Source organism: Boleophthalmus pectinirostris, unplaced genomic scaffold (assembly GCF_026225935.1).
Source record: "Boleophthalmus pectinirostris isolate CB_2022bp ecotype Guang Dong unplaced genomic scaffold, ASM2622593v1 HiC_scaffold_5, whole genome shotgun sequence".
Taxonomy (NCBI): Eukaryota; Metazoa; Chordata; class Actinopteri; order Gobiiformes; family Gobiidae; genus Boleophthalmus; species Boleophthalmus pectinirostris.
In genome coordinates, this window is record NW_026571404.1 from 5,751,864 (window position 1) to 5,769,120 (window position 17,257).

General features: G+C 41.0%; 1 protein-coding gene across 1 annotated transcript in view; it reads right to left on the reverse strand.

Annotated features, from left to right (window-relative positions):
* marchf5 (membrane-associated ring finger (C3HC4) 5) overlaps positions 1-17,257 on the reverse strand; it is a 76,146-nt gene that overhangs the window by 19,754 nt on the left and 39,135 nt on the right. The window contains exon 3 of the mRNA XM_020925793.2: positions 1,300-1,430. Coding sequence (XP_020781452.1) covers positions 1,300-1,430 — 131 coding nt within the window. The remainder of the gene's footprint in view (positions 1-1,299; positions 1,431-17,257) is intronic.

The window sequence follows — 17,257 nt, forward strand, 5'->3', positions numbered from 1 at the left end:
AGGTATGAATATGAATGTGTACATGGATTAGACCAGTGGTGCTCACACTTTTTCAGCATGTGAGCTACTTATAAAATGACCAATTCAAAATGATCTACCTAATACAAAGCCAAGCAAACTGCACTGAAACACTCTGTGCCCCTTTTTTGGACCCTCCCCCACAGTTTGAGAACCTCTTCTTTAAGAGAACTTCCTCTGGCACTTTACACAAAACTGTGAAAAAAGTGAAGGAAGATTTTTAAACCTGTTTTTTAAAGTTCCAAACTGGAGTTGCATTCTTTTCTGGTTTTGCAGTGATATTTACCAGCCTCTGCACGTTTACCAAACCAAACGCACATCGTGACAAACACAGATGCATTTGTCACTTTTGTTAGACAAACTTCAGCCAAATGTGGCAGTAGGTCTGTTCTGTAGATCCGCTCTATGCTGTAGACCTGCTTTGTGCCAACACTGGAACACAAATTTAGACTGGTTTTTGCTTCACGTTTGGTCTTGCTCTTCTAATCAGCCGCACTGTGGGAGGGGCTTGTGTTCGCTGTACGCAGGAAGGAGCGAGAGCGTGAAAAGGCGAGGGGCGGCGTGCTGACGTGAGGCAGGTGGACAGGTAGGATGTTTAGGAAGTTGAACCTGCCCTGTGATGCACGCTGGTACACGAGGGCACACGCTGTCGCAGACGAGCCGTGCGTAGGGAGCGTGTGTGTTTGTGATGCGCCGTAGAGTCTCCGCGGGTTTCAAATGAGCGCACAGGCTGCACTGAGACCCCCACACGCTCCTGCACCCGCTACAAGTTTATTACCAACAGCAGCGGCCGGAATGAAATATGATCACACTTGTTGAGTGTCAGACCTCGAGTGAGAGACAAGATCGAGTCCGAGACGAGACACGGCGATCTACCCACACGACCTTGGCAATCGACTGGTAGATCAGGATCGACGTATTGAGCACCCCTGGATTAGAGTGTGCGACTTTTAGTCCAGTGCGACTTATGTGTGTTTTTTTTCTTCTTCATTATGCATTTTTTTGTCTGGTGCGACTTATAGTCCAGAAAATACAGTAGATATTCTTGTCTTCTTTCCTTTTATGAGTTTCGTTTCTTTTCTCTATAAATAGTTCTGCCGTCTTGTATCCTGTTCTATATGTTAATAGGGTTTGGCAAAATAAGTGTTAAAACTTCAGTCCTTTCGGTCTGTATAATAACTTTAGTTCTATGCATAATTTCTGGGTTAAATCCTTATACGATTAATGATGTTAAATGACTGAAGAAAAATAAACTAAATATCTGTCACACACAGCTGTTACCTGCATGACCGTGACGGCTCCGTAGGTGACCGCGGTCCAGTAAATAGACCCGACCATGATCCCGGCGGCGGCGAACGGTCCGGCCTTCGAGATGAGTCTGTCTGCCAGGTCCAGCACGTACACCACCGGGCCTGAAGGGGGCAGAGTTTAAAAGTTCAAAGTAAGAAATTCAACAACATTTAAAATTCAAAATCTGACAGAACAGATTTTCTTCTACGAGCAGAGAGCTACACTTAACGGCTGAAGGAGGATGCATCAATCTTGGCTTTAGTGGGATATTTAACAGCATTTTAAAACATCATCGGAATAAATACAGGTTTTAGAGAAAGCAGAGAAAGGAGTTTGGATGTGTTCTGATTTGACAACGCAAATGTTCCAAGACGACTACTGTAGTGTCCTGAAAAACTGGAATTTGTAAGTCTAAAAATGAGCCACTTTTCCCCTCTGAGCTTAAAAAATACTAAAATAACTGTTAAAAAAAGAGTACTACTACTTCTTTTATCCCGTATTGCTGCTTTATAAACCCAAACGCTGCAACAAACTTCACTTTTGCAACATTTTGAGTCAAAATAGAGTCAGGGAAATGGGAGTTTAATGCCGCTTTCCGGTCGAGCCCATCGCTTTTTGACAGAGCGCGAGACCTATTTTTAAGAACAGCTCTGCATCCTCCCTCTCCTCTTCCTCCTCTCCTCCACTCCAGGGAAATCACGCCATATTTACCGAGGGCACCCGCTCTCTGCCCCTGGTTCTGGGTTATTTATAGCTCTGTGGGTAAGCGTGAGGAGACGGGGGAGAGGGTGGGGCGCCGGAGAGATGGTCTGAAGATACGGAGGAGCTCTGTAAAATATAAAAATCGGTCAGACGTGTTTGAGTTGTTGCCGTCTTGGGGGCCAAACTATTACCTCAGCGTAATGACATTGAAATTAAATTTGCTTTTACCATGTTTTGATATAACCTTCGAGACATCATAAACCGACCGTAATATTGTATAAAACTGCACAAACTCACAGTCGAATCGAACATGTTTGCGTTTGCTGTTTGAGGCCCAATTATTAAGATAATGGCATGTTTTCTGCTAAGTTGTTGTCAAAAGTATCAAAGATACTAACTGATGCCAAAACCAGTACTGAAAGTGGATATTAATTTGAGCAAATATCGATATTAAAAAAAGTCACATTAACGGGACGGAAATGAAGCTTTCCTGAATATTTTAGAATGATTTTGGGCTGTATTAGAACAAGTATAAGAGAACTGGCTCTACTGGATTTTATATTAGGTTTATTTAGGTGACATTTATTGTTATTCTGCGTATTTACATCATATTTATTTATGGGATTTTTACATGATATTCTTGCCAGTAAAAGTAGTAAGTAAACTATCACCATCAGTCTTTAGTGGTAAATGCATGTGCGCCGTGGTAATTACATGTGTAAATGCTGATCATTCACACATCTATTCACAGCTCCTTTACATATCAATGCAGGTCCAGTAACATGTACACAGCCACTACAGTCACTTTACACTAACACTAACCCTAATGTAAGAGAAAACAGACTGTTTATGTGTGGTAGTTTACAGAAGCTAAGCTCTAACTAATCAAAAATAATGAAAAGTAGCTTCAAAACCCACACATTTGCAACACTCACCGCTCACACAGGCTCCTCTCAGATCACAAGACTTTACAAATAAGTGTCTTTTCATTCCTGACTCAACAAGATCGTGCATAAATATAATATAATCCAGTATGTTGACAGCTGTGCATGTATACAAGCGCATGAGAATCACGTGACTCTGGAGGTGCATTCAGGGGCAGTAAGGCATCACAGACACAGATAAATTATTGCAGATAAATATTAATGCGGCGCCACATTTTAGGACATTTATCTGTCTGTAAATTGGATTAAATGGATGCAATATAGAGAGTCTAAGCTTTAGAATGAGGTATAGCATGCCCACATTGACTATCGGCTCATATTGGCAATATTTAGGCCAAGGAGCTGAATTCCATGTTTGTAATTCTGACGCCGCACAACCAAACAGCCAATCAGGAGTGAGTGTGTTGAAGGTAACACCTCTTCACACCTGGTCACACCTGGTTGGGACTTGGAGAAAACCGACCTCCACCTCGAGAAAGTGTAATGGACCGGCCGTTGAAATCACGGTTCCAAAACACACATACATAACATGTCTCCAAGTGCCCATATCGGCTGATAATACAGGTCAACCGATATATCGTTAAGACCCAAATGTTGATAATCACATTCTATTGTTTACTGAAATGTTTTTTTTATTATCATTGTGGTATTAAAATCAGTATTAAGCATCAAGTCTATTCCTTAGTATCAAAAATCGGGTTTGAAATTTTAGTATCATGACAACACTACTGCAAAGAACAAAATATTCAGTCTTTTTACAGAAAATTTTGTTGCATAATCAGTTACTTTCAATTAGGGCTGTGTTAAAAATCAAAAGATCGATAGATTGCGATCTCTACTTCGGTCGATTTCGATGATAAGGCATGTACATTTTAATCGACAGGTCCACAGTCTATAACAAAAACAATGCATCAGTTTTATATAGCACTTTTTTGGACACTCAAAGACACTCCACATCGTGTAACAGTAAGAGTGCGTGGTGCTGACGAGGATTTACACTTTGGTTTAGTTTTGAAAATTAGTCTGAGCCATAGTGTGCATCTTTAGGTCTCTTCCGTGTTCACAAGTTTTGATTTAAATCTGCACAATTTCACTAAAAGTCTCCGTTTCCCTTCCCGCTCTCTGATCCAGCCACAGCTCCTCACCTTTTCTCCTCTTTCTCTCCTCCGTTGCTTCTTTTCACTATAATCCAAGTTACGGAAAGTACACGACTATTTTCTCGCCGTTTACAAGCTCAACTCAAGACCTCATTTAGACATCGCATGTGTTTCTGTTAACGGTAACGCACGCACGCTATTAGGCTTAATATACTGCACAAACGCTTTCCAAACTTTCCATGTGGATTTCTCCGTAATCATCAGTCCTGTCAACACCAATTAAAAACCAGTGATCCTGACACTCTGACGCTCTTTATGACTGTCTGTATATGTTTTCAATCAGATAGAAGAAGATCGAATCGAAAATTGAGATTGATCAATATGGGAAAATAAAAATCGTGATACACAGAATATATGGCTCTTCACTGATTGGCTGGTGCCCAAACTCGCACTTCCGGGGTTTTTATGAACCAGTTAATTCTGATTCCTGACCTAGTCGCTGGAGAGAAATGAAATTAAGCGGAGGCACTAGGTGGCGCCAGTTCAGCAATATATCGCACTTTAAAATGTGTTATTGTGACAGGTTTACAACGAGAAACAAAGTCAAATTTTGTTTCGAAAATATAGTCCAAGTTATTTTAGACAAAGGGAGGTCACCATAGTCTCCTATTTGAATGTAAAACGCTGAATGAAGCCTATTAAAAAAATTTCCATGTAATATTTATAAAAATGTAGACATTTTTGGTTTTGGTTGGTTCATTTTTTTTTCATTCAAAATAATTAAGGCTGGCTACTGATACAAAGTTTTAAATATTCAATTTATATGTAGATATGGAAGGGATATCTCCTCTGAGCTCTGACATTTTGTAAAACCCTGTCCACGTCTGGAGCGATGACTCAGAGATGACCCATAATCCTTTGCCGTGGCGTGTCCTGATTGTCTCCAGCACAAAGATGGCCGCCTGGTGAGGTTTGCGTCGTCATGGTGACTCGGCGGCTGCTCTAGCGTCCCACAGACCCAGGTGGACATGAGACGGACGAGATGGGATCATAAATGTCACCGGGCCCGGGTGATAGAAGAGCCTTTGAAATGAACTGACCTTTTGGATTCTGTTTGATCATAAAGACGAGCAGCGCGGACGAGATCCTTTATTAGGCCGCCACGATTTTGGAAAAGAAAGCTTAAGGCTATTTTTCTGACAAGTGCTGCGACTGCGATGAGAAAAGGTGGGAAAAGGTAAGATTCTGTTCAGAGCGCACGTTGTAAACTCCAGCAGTATGAACTTTCTGAGAGAAGACTGAAATTCTACACTTGGCCAAAAAAGAAATGCAAGTTGTTGTTATTAATATGGTGATTGAAAATTGCCTCTAACTGTACGTGTTGGGCCTATTACTGTAATCAAAGAAGGAACACGACCTCTGGACATCGGTAGATTTGCTACGCTTGACTGATTCCACGCAACGGCCGGCTTTAGATTTGCAGACAGCTCAGCTCTACGGCGAATCGGACAATAATACTGCACACAAAAGTTGTCAGGAATCACTCTTAGGCCACGTTCAGACTGCAGGGCTTAAGGCTCAATTCGGATGTTTTTGTGAAATCCGATGTTTTTGCGAGGTCGTTCACATTTCCAATTAAATGCGACTTGTATGTGAACTACAGTGTGAACATTAAACGGCCCAAAAGTGTCCCACATGTGCACTGGAGACACGACGACGTCCTCCAGTGCACATGCAGCAACGTCAACAAAGGCTACGTTCAGACTGCAGCCTCAAGTGACCCAAATCTGACTTTTTTGGTCCCTATGTGACCTGTATCTGATCTTTTAATGACAGTCTGAATGACACAGATCTGATTTTTTCAAATGTGACCCAGGACACTTGGATATGTGCTCCTGAAACCGATACATATCTGATCTTTTGACATGTGACTTGAGTCTGAACGGCCAAAGTGCATTCATCCACCTACACGTTATCAACAAGACACAAACGTCACTATTCTGCGCTGAAGTAGGCGAAAATTGTTAATGAACTCCGTGTGACTGAAGTGAAGCACATCACCACTCACCACTCTTGGCTCCGTCTCCACATCCACACGTTCCTTTCAACGGACGTCGCTGCCGCTGTCCCACAAAACACCACGACCAAAAACCTCGTCCTTCTCCTTCTCAATCTCCTCCTTAAAACAAGTAAGTTGTTCATGTTCTGGCTCCGGTACGAGAGGAACTTTAAAATCTCCAGGTGCTCAATGCTGCGTCCATGTTTGGACAACTTCCGTAAACACAGAGCACGCTCGCTGCGGTTGACGTCGTCGTGTCTCCAGTGCACATGGCGGGACACTTTTGGGCCGTTTAATGTTCACACTGGAGTCACATACAAGTCACATTTAATTGGAAATGTGAACGACCTCGTAAAAACATCGGATTTCACAAAAAAATCTGAATTGAGCGTTAAGCCCTGCAGTCTGAACGTAGCATAAGACTTTTAGTATCACAGCCATGATTTAACTTTCAACCATCAAATTGATTTGAAATATATCGAATCGAAAGGAAAGTGCACTGTATCGAGATATTATCGTATCGTGGCCTTCGTATCGTATCAGCAACTTCTTAAAGCTACCCTGCCCTTAAATATAGATATTTTTGCACACCCCTTTTCCCCTCACCTGGCCTTTGTTCAGACTCACCTGTGCTCTCTGGTCCTCTTCTGTCAGACCAAAGCTGGCACACTGTCAGACAGCAGTAACATAGACAGCATCTAGTGGTCATATGTGAGAATGCAACAGGAGCGGGTTGTACAAACGGTAGCTTTAACTGCATGGCGATGAATTACTTCGCGAAGCATAGATCTGAACGCAGACCCAGAAAATAAAAAACGACAAGGCAATGGCGGCAGTGTGAACTTATACTTCGCCCTTAACTGGTCGTGGATTCTTGTCGGCCATCGCAACAAACTTTGTGCAAACCGCGAGAAAGCAGCAGTTCGAAAACCCACTAAAAAGCGCTGCGTTGGTCGAATAAACAGCGTCAGTGCGAATGCGTGAGAGGCGAACGTAAAACCACGTAATCCCAGAGCGTCGGCGAGCCACTTACGCTAGAAACGTAGGGAGTTTGATTGACGCAGTTGATGGATTTTCATTCTTTTTGTTTTTTTTGGTCATCATAAGCACAAGGCTGCTGCATCTGAATAACGCTATTTTGAACTTTCATTGAGAATTTGAAACCAAAAAGAAATCCTTTTAGTTCCACCGTGCAACTTATACAAACAGATGCATCTTAGTCATGTAGAATAAGGTGGACATTATTTCACTTTCAGGGCACGTTTCACATTCTGCGTTTCAAAATAAAAAGGCTAAAAATAGCGTGTGCTGTAGCTTTGAATGATGCAGTGTAGAAAACAGTGGTGTAATGTTTTTAAAGGAGTGGAAACAGTGAGGCCTTTATAACAGGACGGAGGCCAAAACAAGTGACAGCATCAAAACACGGACCTAAAGAGACCAACAAGTCACTACTGTATTTCTCAGAGCTGTGCAGCAAGTAAGATTATACGGAGAGCCAAAAAAAAAAAGATAAAATAAACTTAAAATAAAAAATCCGAATCAAATCAAAAATCTCAGAACTGGATTTTCTGTTTGTTTTTGTTTTTTTATCGCTTTAAATGCTATTAAATCCCAGTGCTTTTCAAAATACACTTTCCAAATATGAAAAAAAAAAAAAAAAAAAAGTCTCCAAACTCTGGGCCAAAATATTAAATTGTTGTTTTTCTGACAAGTATTGAGAAAATAATTTATAAACTAATATTACAAATACTAAGAATCACAGCCAGAGGAAGCAATAGCAATGTTTTAATAAAGTTTTAACTCTGTTTCTTTAATAAAACATGGAAATATTTAAAGCTGCACTATGTCACTTTTTGGTTGGGGGTTTGTCACCTGCTTGTTTTTATGTTTCTATATCATTTCTCAGTCTGGAAAGTTCCACAGTGTGACATTAAACAACTCTACTTTACATTTATTGAATTACAGGTGGTTTTATGGCGGTCGCCTCTCCACAGATCTGACCTGTAACTTGGTCTGGTTTGGTGGTTTGGAGTCCATGAAGATAGAAAGGTTTAATGCCATACTGTGAGATATTTCAGACAAAGCAATAACATCTCCATGGAGAAAAGCATTGCTCCAGTTTAGTCCCAGTTTAGTCCCAGTTTAGTCCCAGTTTAGTCCCAGTTTAGTCCCAGTTTAGACCCAGTTTAGACCCAGTTTAGACCCAGTTTAGACCCAGTTTAGACCCAGTTTAGATCCAGTTTAGCCCAGTTTAGGCCCAGTTTAGATCCAGTTTAGATCCAGTTTAGGCCCAGTTTAGATCCAGTTTAGATCCAGTTTAGGCCCAGTTTAGTCCAGTTTAGTCCCAGTTTAGTCCCAGTTTAGTCCCAGTTTAGTCCCAGTTTAGACCCAGTTTAGTGCAGTTCTTGTGGACTGTTCCAGGTCCTGGTTGAGTCCTGGTTGAGTCCTGGTTGAGTTCAGGCTTGGTTCATGTCTAGTACTTGCTTAGTCCTGATTCAGTCCAGATTCAGTCCAGGTTTAGTCCTGGTTTTAATCCTGGTGTAGTCCTGGTGTAGTCTGTGCTTAGACCTGGTTTAGTCTTTGTTTAGTCCATGCTTAGACCTGGTTGAGACCTGGTTTAAGACTTGGTTTTAAACTTGGTTTAAGACCATACTGTGAAAACTTGTGTTATCCTCTGTTGTATTTTATTTATTTTTTTGTTATTTATTGTTTTGATCTATTTTATTATTTCAGTACTGCTTTTATTCATTGACTTTATTATTATTCTTTTATCTTTTGATTCTATTAGTTCCTTTTGTTTGAACATAATTCTGCTGACTTTGTAGAGTTAAATGTTTTGCGTTCCTATGTGAAACACTTTGGAAACTGTCTTGTTTATAAAATGTGCTGTACAAATAAAGATGGATTGGATTGGATTAGAAAAGTTGCTCAATACACGTTCACCACAAACATGTTTGTTACACATTAAACCAAAACACAGAGCTGTTTTCTGTTACGTTTCAGAAGATGCTTCAGATCTAAACTGAAGTGTCAGCAGTTTTTATGCAGAATAAGACAGGAGATTTTGATGATTTTGTGGAGGAAATTATGGTTCTTCAAAAATTACAGCCTTGGAAATTGGCCAAATTCTGCGTTCATTCAAATTCAAATTCAAATTTTTTAGCTATTACTCCAAACCAACAAGTTATTTTACTGACAGACGACTGGTTGCACATCTGTCCTTTAAAATAATCCAAACTGATCAACAATGACCACAGTAGGGATGTGCAAAAATATCTAAATATCAATATATCGCATTGTTTAATGTGATGGTACAGTATCGATATCGAGGGCTGCTGTATCGATATATATCGCCAAGAGTATTTTTTGGTAGGCTTTATTAAATTATTTTGTTACTAAAGCACTCCTGTGGAATGTTCTAGGTCCTGGTTTAGTCCTGGTTTAGTCCATGCTTAGACCTGGTTGAGACCTGGCTTAGACTGGTCCTAGTCCCACCTCAGTCCTGCCTCAGAGGTTTTTGTGAACGTGTAGTGCACAGGTGTCAAACATACGGCTCGGGGGCCAGATCCGGCCCTCCAAGACCTTTAATCTGGCCCTCAGCTGACTTTCTACTCAAATATTGTAATTATATTTTCTATTAAAATATTGTTAATTTTCTGTGGTGTTTATCACAGCAGCGTCTCCAGCGTCTCTGTACGTGGCCCCTCCCACCAGAGCAGCACAAATGAAGACTTGTCTCTTTCCAAACGCTCTTAAAGGACGATCGTTTTGACTGTTGACCGTGACACCCTCATCAGAAAAATGTCCAACATGAGAAAAGTGGAGCCGAGTGCAGGATTTTACAACAAAAATTGACTTATTCCTATTTACAAACAAGTTCATGTTAAAACATTGTGTTGAAATTGTATTTTTCTTAAAGTTTCAGGTTGTTCATAATAATATAATATTTTGTAAAAGAAAGAGTTCATCAATTAAAAAAGATTTCTGTAATAGATTTGTGTTTCTCTGCACAAATATTTAAACTTATTGTTATTTTTGAGGTTTATATGACATGAGTTTTCTGATCCGGCCCCTTTGGGATCAAAGTAGGTTGGATACGGCCCCCGAACCAAAATGAGTTTGACACCCCTGGTCTGGTGTATTCTGATTCCTGATTTAGTCGCTGGAGAGAAATGAAATTGAGCGGAGGCACTACGTGGCGCCAGCCTGGCTAATTCTGCAATACATCGCACTTCAAAATGTGTTATTGTGACAGGTCTACAAAGAGAAACAAAGTCTAATTTTGTTTCGAAAATATAGTCCAAGTTATTTTAAACTATGGGGGGACGGCCACCATAGACTCCTGTTTGAATGGGAAACACTGAGTGAAGCCTATTCAAAAATGTTCATGAAATACTTATGAAAATTTTGATTTTTGTTTGGCTTTGGTTGGTTCATTTTTCTTCATTCAGTTCAATTAAGGCTAGCTGTTGATTTTGCATCCATTTAAGTTCAAATTTTTTTGTCATTACTCCAAATCACCACATTATTTTACTGACAGATGACTGGTTGCACATCTGTCCTTTAAAATTACCTAAGCTGATCACTGATGATTACAGCAAAAAATATCTAAATATCAATATATCGCATCGTTTAATGTGATGATACAGTATCGATATCGAGGGCTGCTGTATCAATATATCGCTAAGAGTATTTTTTCGTATATTTTACTAAATTGTTTTGTTACTAGAGCATGGAAACCCGTCCGAACCAAATATTTAGAACTCTTAGAGACTCTTAAGTGGTCAAAAGATCAGAGCACTGCACTTCTAAGTTTAGATACAAGTCAAAACTGTGTTATTATTATTTGTGAAATGTGGTGCAAAACTTCAGAAAGTGGAGATAAAGTCCACAGGAAGTAGAGTCAGTATCGTTAATCTGCAGCTTCACCTCGCTCTGTGCTCTGTGTGGATGTAAACAAACACATGTGAGGAACTACTCTGGCCTTTTTACTTTTAAATAATGCTGCAAACTGGATTCACAGTGCTGTTTTGTGGACTGGGTGTCATTATTTGCGGAGAACAATTTCTATGGATAATGCGGATGAGATGCTGAAGTTTAAATTTACCACTTTACAAGAGGTGAAGAATAAAGTCTCATTATTTTCCTTGAGTTTGTATTTTGCGTCTCTGTGTCTGTTCAGAAGCCAAACAAACAGTATCCTATGTGTGTCATTAGGCCTATGAAAATAGTGTGATTTTAACTGTGTCAGGTTTGGTCGGGTTCGGACACAAATATCTTAATGCCTGTCGGGCTCGGGTCGGATTCGATCACTGCTCTGCTGGACGCGGGCCGGGCTCAGACAGAAAAATTCACCCCAAGCCACACTATATCTTACAGAGCTACAGTTTTGTTGCTTGTTCAGAGAAGGAAACTTGTTTATGCAACAAATATGACATTTTCACTGTTTTGAGGATTAAAATGTTTGTGTTTCATCTTCACTTTGCATAAGAAATGGTTTAACAAAGACCTTTTGTATCACAGCGATGATTTAGCCTTTATTTTTTATTGAACTATATTGAATCGATTTGAAATATGCCGAGATATGTTTCGTATCGTGACCTTTGTATCGAGGTATGTATCAAATTGAGGCCTATGTATTGAGGTATGTATCGTATCGTGGCCTATGTATCGAGGTATGTATTGTATCATGGCCCATGTAAGGCAAGGCAAGGCAAGTTTATTTGTATAGCACAATTCGTACACAAAGTAATTCAAAGTGCTTTACAGAATAAGAAATACATTAAAATCATAAAAAAAAACAAATCAAAACATAAATAATCATGAAGATTAAAATTAAAAAAGAGAGACATAAATTGGAGAGAAGAGTGCGGAATGAAAACCTTTCAGTTATATGCACAGTTAAACAGAAATGTTTTGAGCCTGGATTTAAACAGCGTCACAGAAGAGGCCTGTCTCATATGTTCAGACTGTTCCAGGTTTTAGCTGTATCGCGGTATGTATCGTATTGTGGCCTATGTATCGAGATATGTATCGTACTGTGGCCTATGTATCGAGGTAGACATCATATCATGGCCTATGTATCGTGATATGTAACAAATTGAGGCCTATGTATCGAGGTATATATCGTGTCGTGGCCTATGTATCGTATCGTGGCCTATGTATCATATCGTGGCCTATGTATTGAGGTATGTATCGTATTGTGGCCTATGTCTCGACATATGTATTATATCGTGGCCTATGTATCAACATATGTATCGTATCGTGGCCTAAATATCAAGATATGTATTGTATCGTGGTCTATGTATCATATTGTGGCCTATGTATTGATGTATCGTATCATGGCCTATCTATATATCGACATATGTATCATATCGTGGCCTATGTATTGAGACATGTATTGTATCGTGGCCTATATATCAAGATATGTATCATATCCTGGCCTATGTATCGACGTATGTATGGTATTGTGGCCTATGTATCGTATCGTGGCCTATGTATCGAGGTATGTATCATATCGTGGCCTATGTATCAAGATATGTATCGTATCGTGGCCTATATATCAAGATATGTATCATATCGTGGCCTATGTATCGAGGTATGTATCATATGGTGGCCTATGTATCGACGTATGTATCGTATCGTGGCCTATGTATCGAGTTATGTATCGTATCGTGGCCTATATGTATCGAGGTATGTATCGTATCGTGGCCTATGTATCGAGTTATGTATCGTATCGTGGCCTATGTATCGAGTTATGTATCGTATCGTGGCCTATGTTTCATATTTGGCCTATAGGTATGTATCGTACTGTGGCCTATGTATCGATGTACGTATTGTATCGTGGCCTATGGATCAACATATTTATCATATTGTGGCCTATGTATCGACATATGTATCGTATCGTGGCCTATGTATCGACATATGTATCGTATCGTGGCCTATGTATCGACATATGTATCGTATCGTGGCCTATGTATCGACATATGTATCGTATCGTGGCCTAAATATCGAGATATGTATTGTATCGTGGTCTATGTATCATATCGTGGCCTATGTATTGATGTATCGTATCATGGCCTATCTCTATATCGACATATGTATCATATCATGGCCTATGTATCGAGATATGTATCGTGTCATGGCCTATCTAAATATCGAGATATGTATTGCATCGTGGTCTATGTATCGTATCGTGGCCTAAATATCGACATATGTATCGTGGTCTATGTATTGATTTATCGTATCATATCGGCCTATGCTATCGTGAAAACCGCTCTTAAACGATGCGCTGGCGTTTCTAAACCCTCGTCTCCAGCTGCACGGTCCCGTCCAGAGGGAGGATGAGGAGGCTGGGGCAGAAATAGCAGTTATTTTGTGCAGAGGAAGTGTGCTAAGCTCCTGTCTGCTCACAGATCCACAGTGAGTGACAGCGCAGCCCCTGCTCTCTATAAATAAACCTATTTACCAGCAAACCCAGGCCTCCTCATCACAAATAAGTGTGCGGATGGGACGGCTGCTGTCTCATGTGTCAGCTCTGCTCTGCCTGTGCATGTGCCTCCGGACATGTTAACGACAGGCTAACAGAGCCGCTTTAGACCTGGGATAGACCGGGGATAGACCGGGTATAGACCGGGTTTAGACTGGGTTTAGATTGGGTTTAGACCGGGTTTAGTGTCAAGTTTAGTCCCTGTTGTTTAGTCCTCATTTAGTTCTGGGGGAATATCTGGTTAAGAGCCAGTTTAGATCGGTTTATTATCTGGTTCAGAGCTTTAGTCCTGGTTTAGTCCTGGTTTAGTCCTGGGCTTGTCCCGGTTAAGTCCCAGTTTAGGCCCAGTTTAGTACAGCTTTTGTGGAGTGTTCCAGGTCCTTGTTTAGACCTGGTTAAGTCCTGTTGAGTCCCAGCTTGGTTCCTGCCTAGTACTTGCTTAGACCTGGCTCAGTCCTGGCTGGGTCACAGTCCTGGCTGGGTCACAGTCCTGGCTGGGTCACAGTCCTGGCTGGGTCACAGTCCTGGCTGGGTCACAGTCCTGGTTTAGTCCATGTTTAGATCTGGCTGAGACCCACCTCAATCTTGCCTCAGTCCTGGTTTAATCTTGGGGTTTAGTTTTGGTTTAGTCTCTGCTAAGACCTGGCAGACACCTGGCCGAGACCTGGCCGAGACCTGGCCGAGACCTGGCCGAGACCTAGACCGGGCTTAGACGTGGCTTAGTCCTGGCTCATTCTTGTGTTAGTCCGTGCTAAGACTTGGTAGAGACCAGGCAGAGACCTGGCAGAGACCTGGCTTAGTCCTGGCTGAGACCTGGCTGAGACCTGGCTGAGCCCTGGCTAAATCCTGGCTAAATCCTGCCTCAGTCCTGCCTCAGTCCTGCCTCAGTCCTGCCTCAGTCCTGCCTCAGTCCTGCCTCAGTCCTGCCTCAGTCCTGCGGTTTAGTTTTGGTTTAGTCTGTGCTAAGACCTGGCAGACACCTGGTTGAGACATGGCTTAGTCCTGGCTTAGACCTGGCTTAGTCCTGCTTTAGTCCTGCTTTAGTCCTGCTTTAGTCCTGCTTTAGTCCTGCTTTAGTCCTGCTTTAGTCTTCACATGATCTTACTCTTCGCTTGTGTCTTGGGTTATCTTGAGTTCAGAGTTGTTTTCCACTCTGATTTAAAGCGTACATTTTGTTTACAGTCTGGGCTCTGTTCCTGTAAATACGTTCTGACGCAGTTTGGCTTTGCATTCTCACGACATTAAAGGAACTTTAAAGGTTCAAAACACACAAAGTACACAGAGTCCAGCTCTGGACCTATGGAAAACCCGAAAACAGCAAAATAAAACATGAGTTACAATATTCTACCCACCCAAGGATATGGAGGAGCCAGAGAGCCACGAGAAAAAGAAAATCGTTTTAGTGATTAAGTAAAAGAGCTTTCAAAAGAAGATTTAGTAAAACTTTTAATTATTTTAGGAAAAACCTTTTGCAAACTTTATTAGCTCCTCCAGTTGATTGCCTCTGTGCAGGACAGTAGACTGGAGGGGACAATGGGGTCTATTGTCCCGGGCCCCAGAACTATACTTTCTTCCAATTAATTTATATTATGGGGGGCCATGTGAGGCTTTTTGCCCCGGGCCCCCAAATTTATGTTGACGGACCTGTCTTTGTGCCCCAAAATGCAAATCTCTTTTACCTGATGAATCGCACAGGTCCATCCAAGAGGTATAAGATTTATTTTCATGTTGCTGGACAAATTTCTGGACAAAATTGACATATTTTTTCTATCTCTAATGGTGATAGAAAATCGAAATACAGTTTTAGTTTGACCTTGACCTAAATCAGAACTAGTCTAAGGCAACATGATATTGGTAAAGAAACTAAGGCTGCGTTCAGACTGCAGCCTGAAGTGACCCAAATCCGATTTTTTGGCCTCTGTGTGACCTGTATGTGATCTTTTAATGACAGTCTGAATGACACAGATCTGATTTTTTCAAATGTGACCCAGGACACTTGGATATGTGCTCCTGAAACTGATACATATCTGATCTTTTGACATGTGACTTCAGTCTGAACGGCCAAAGTGCATTCATCCACCTACACGTTATCAACAAACCACAAACGTCACTATTTTGCGCTGAAGTAGGCGAAAATTGTTAACGAACTCCGTGTCACTGAAGTGAAGCACATCACCACTCACCACTCTTGGCTCCGTCTCCACATCCACACGTTCCTTTCAACGGACTGAACCACAAAACACGACCAAAAACCTCATCCTTCTCCTTCTCAATCTCCTCCTTAAAACAAGTAAGTTGTTCATGTTCTGGCTCCGGTACGAGAGGAACTTTAAAATCTCCAGGTGCTCGATGCTGCGTCCATGTTTGGACAACTTCTGTAAACACAGACGCTCGCTGCGGTTGACGTCGTCGTGTCTCCAGTGTCACATGTGGGACACTTTTGGGCCGTTTAATGTTCACACTGGAGTCACATACAAGTCACATTTAACTGGAAATGTGAACGACCTCGCAAAAACATCAGGATTTCACAAAAAAATCGGAATTGAGCGTTAAGCCCTGCAGTCTGAACGTAGCCTAATAGACCTTTTTCACAATGACCAGAAGTGCTGTGATGTAAGGTAAACATGACTTCAGGTTAAAGGTTTTCTATCGCAAAATATCGCGTATTTTCCACCAGCTTCATAAACCCGTCCCATCTCCAAATCTTCAACCAACGAGACCGACAAAGGATAAACATGAAGAATTTATCCACAACTATCAAGGTAAGAAAGACGAAAACGTAAAGGCGAACGACGACGATGCGTTAGTGACACAAAACTAATGTTATGGTTTCCTAGAGATGTCTCGCATTTGAAGAGCACAAATTGATCTATCTATCCAATTTATCCATCCATCCATCTATCCATCTATCCATCTATCTATCCATCTGTCCATCTCGTCATCTATCTATCTATCCATCTATCTGTCCATCTATCCATCCATCATCTATCCATCCATCTATTCGTCTATCCATCTATCTACACATCTATCCATCCATCCATCCATCCCCTCTCTCTCTCTCTATCCATCTATCCATCCATCCTCTCTCTATCCATCCATCCTCTCTATCTCTCTCTCTTTCTCTCTCTATCTATCCCATCTATCCATCTAACTATCCATCCATCTATCTATCAATCATTTATCTGTCCATCTATCCATCCATCCTCTCTTTCTCTCTCTCTCTCTCTCTATCCCATCTATCCATCTAACTATCCATCTATCTATCAATCATTTATCTATCCATTTATCTATCCATCATCTATCCATCCATCATCTATCCATCATCCATCTATCCATCCATCCTCTATCTATCCATCCAACCATCATCTATCCATCCATACGTCTATCCATCTATCTACACATCTATCTATCCATCCATCCTCTCTATCTCTCTCTCTCTCTCTCTTTCTCTCTCTCTATCTCATCTATCCATCTAACTATCCATCCATCTATCTATCAATCATTTATCTATCCATTTATCTATCCATCATCTATCCATCCATCATCTATCCATCATCCATCTATCCATCCATCCTCTCTCTATCCATCTATCCATGCATCCATCTATCATCTATCCATCTATCCATCCATCTATCCATCTACATCATGAAACTGATTT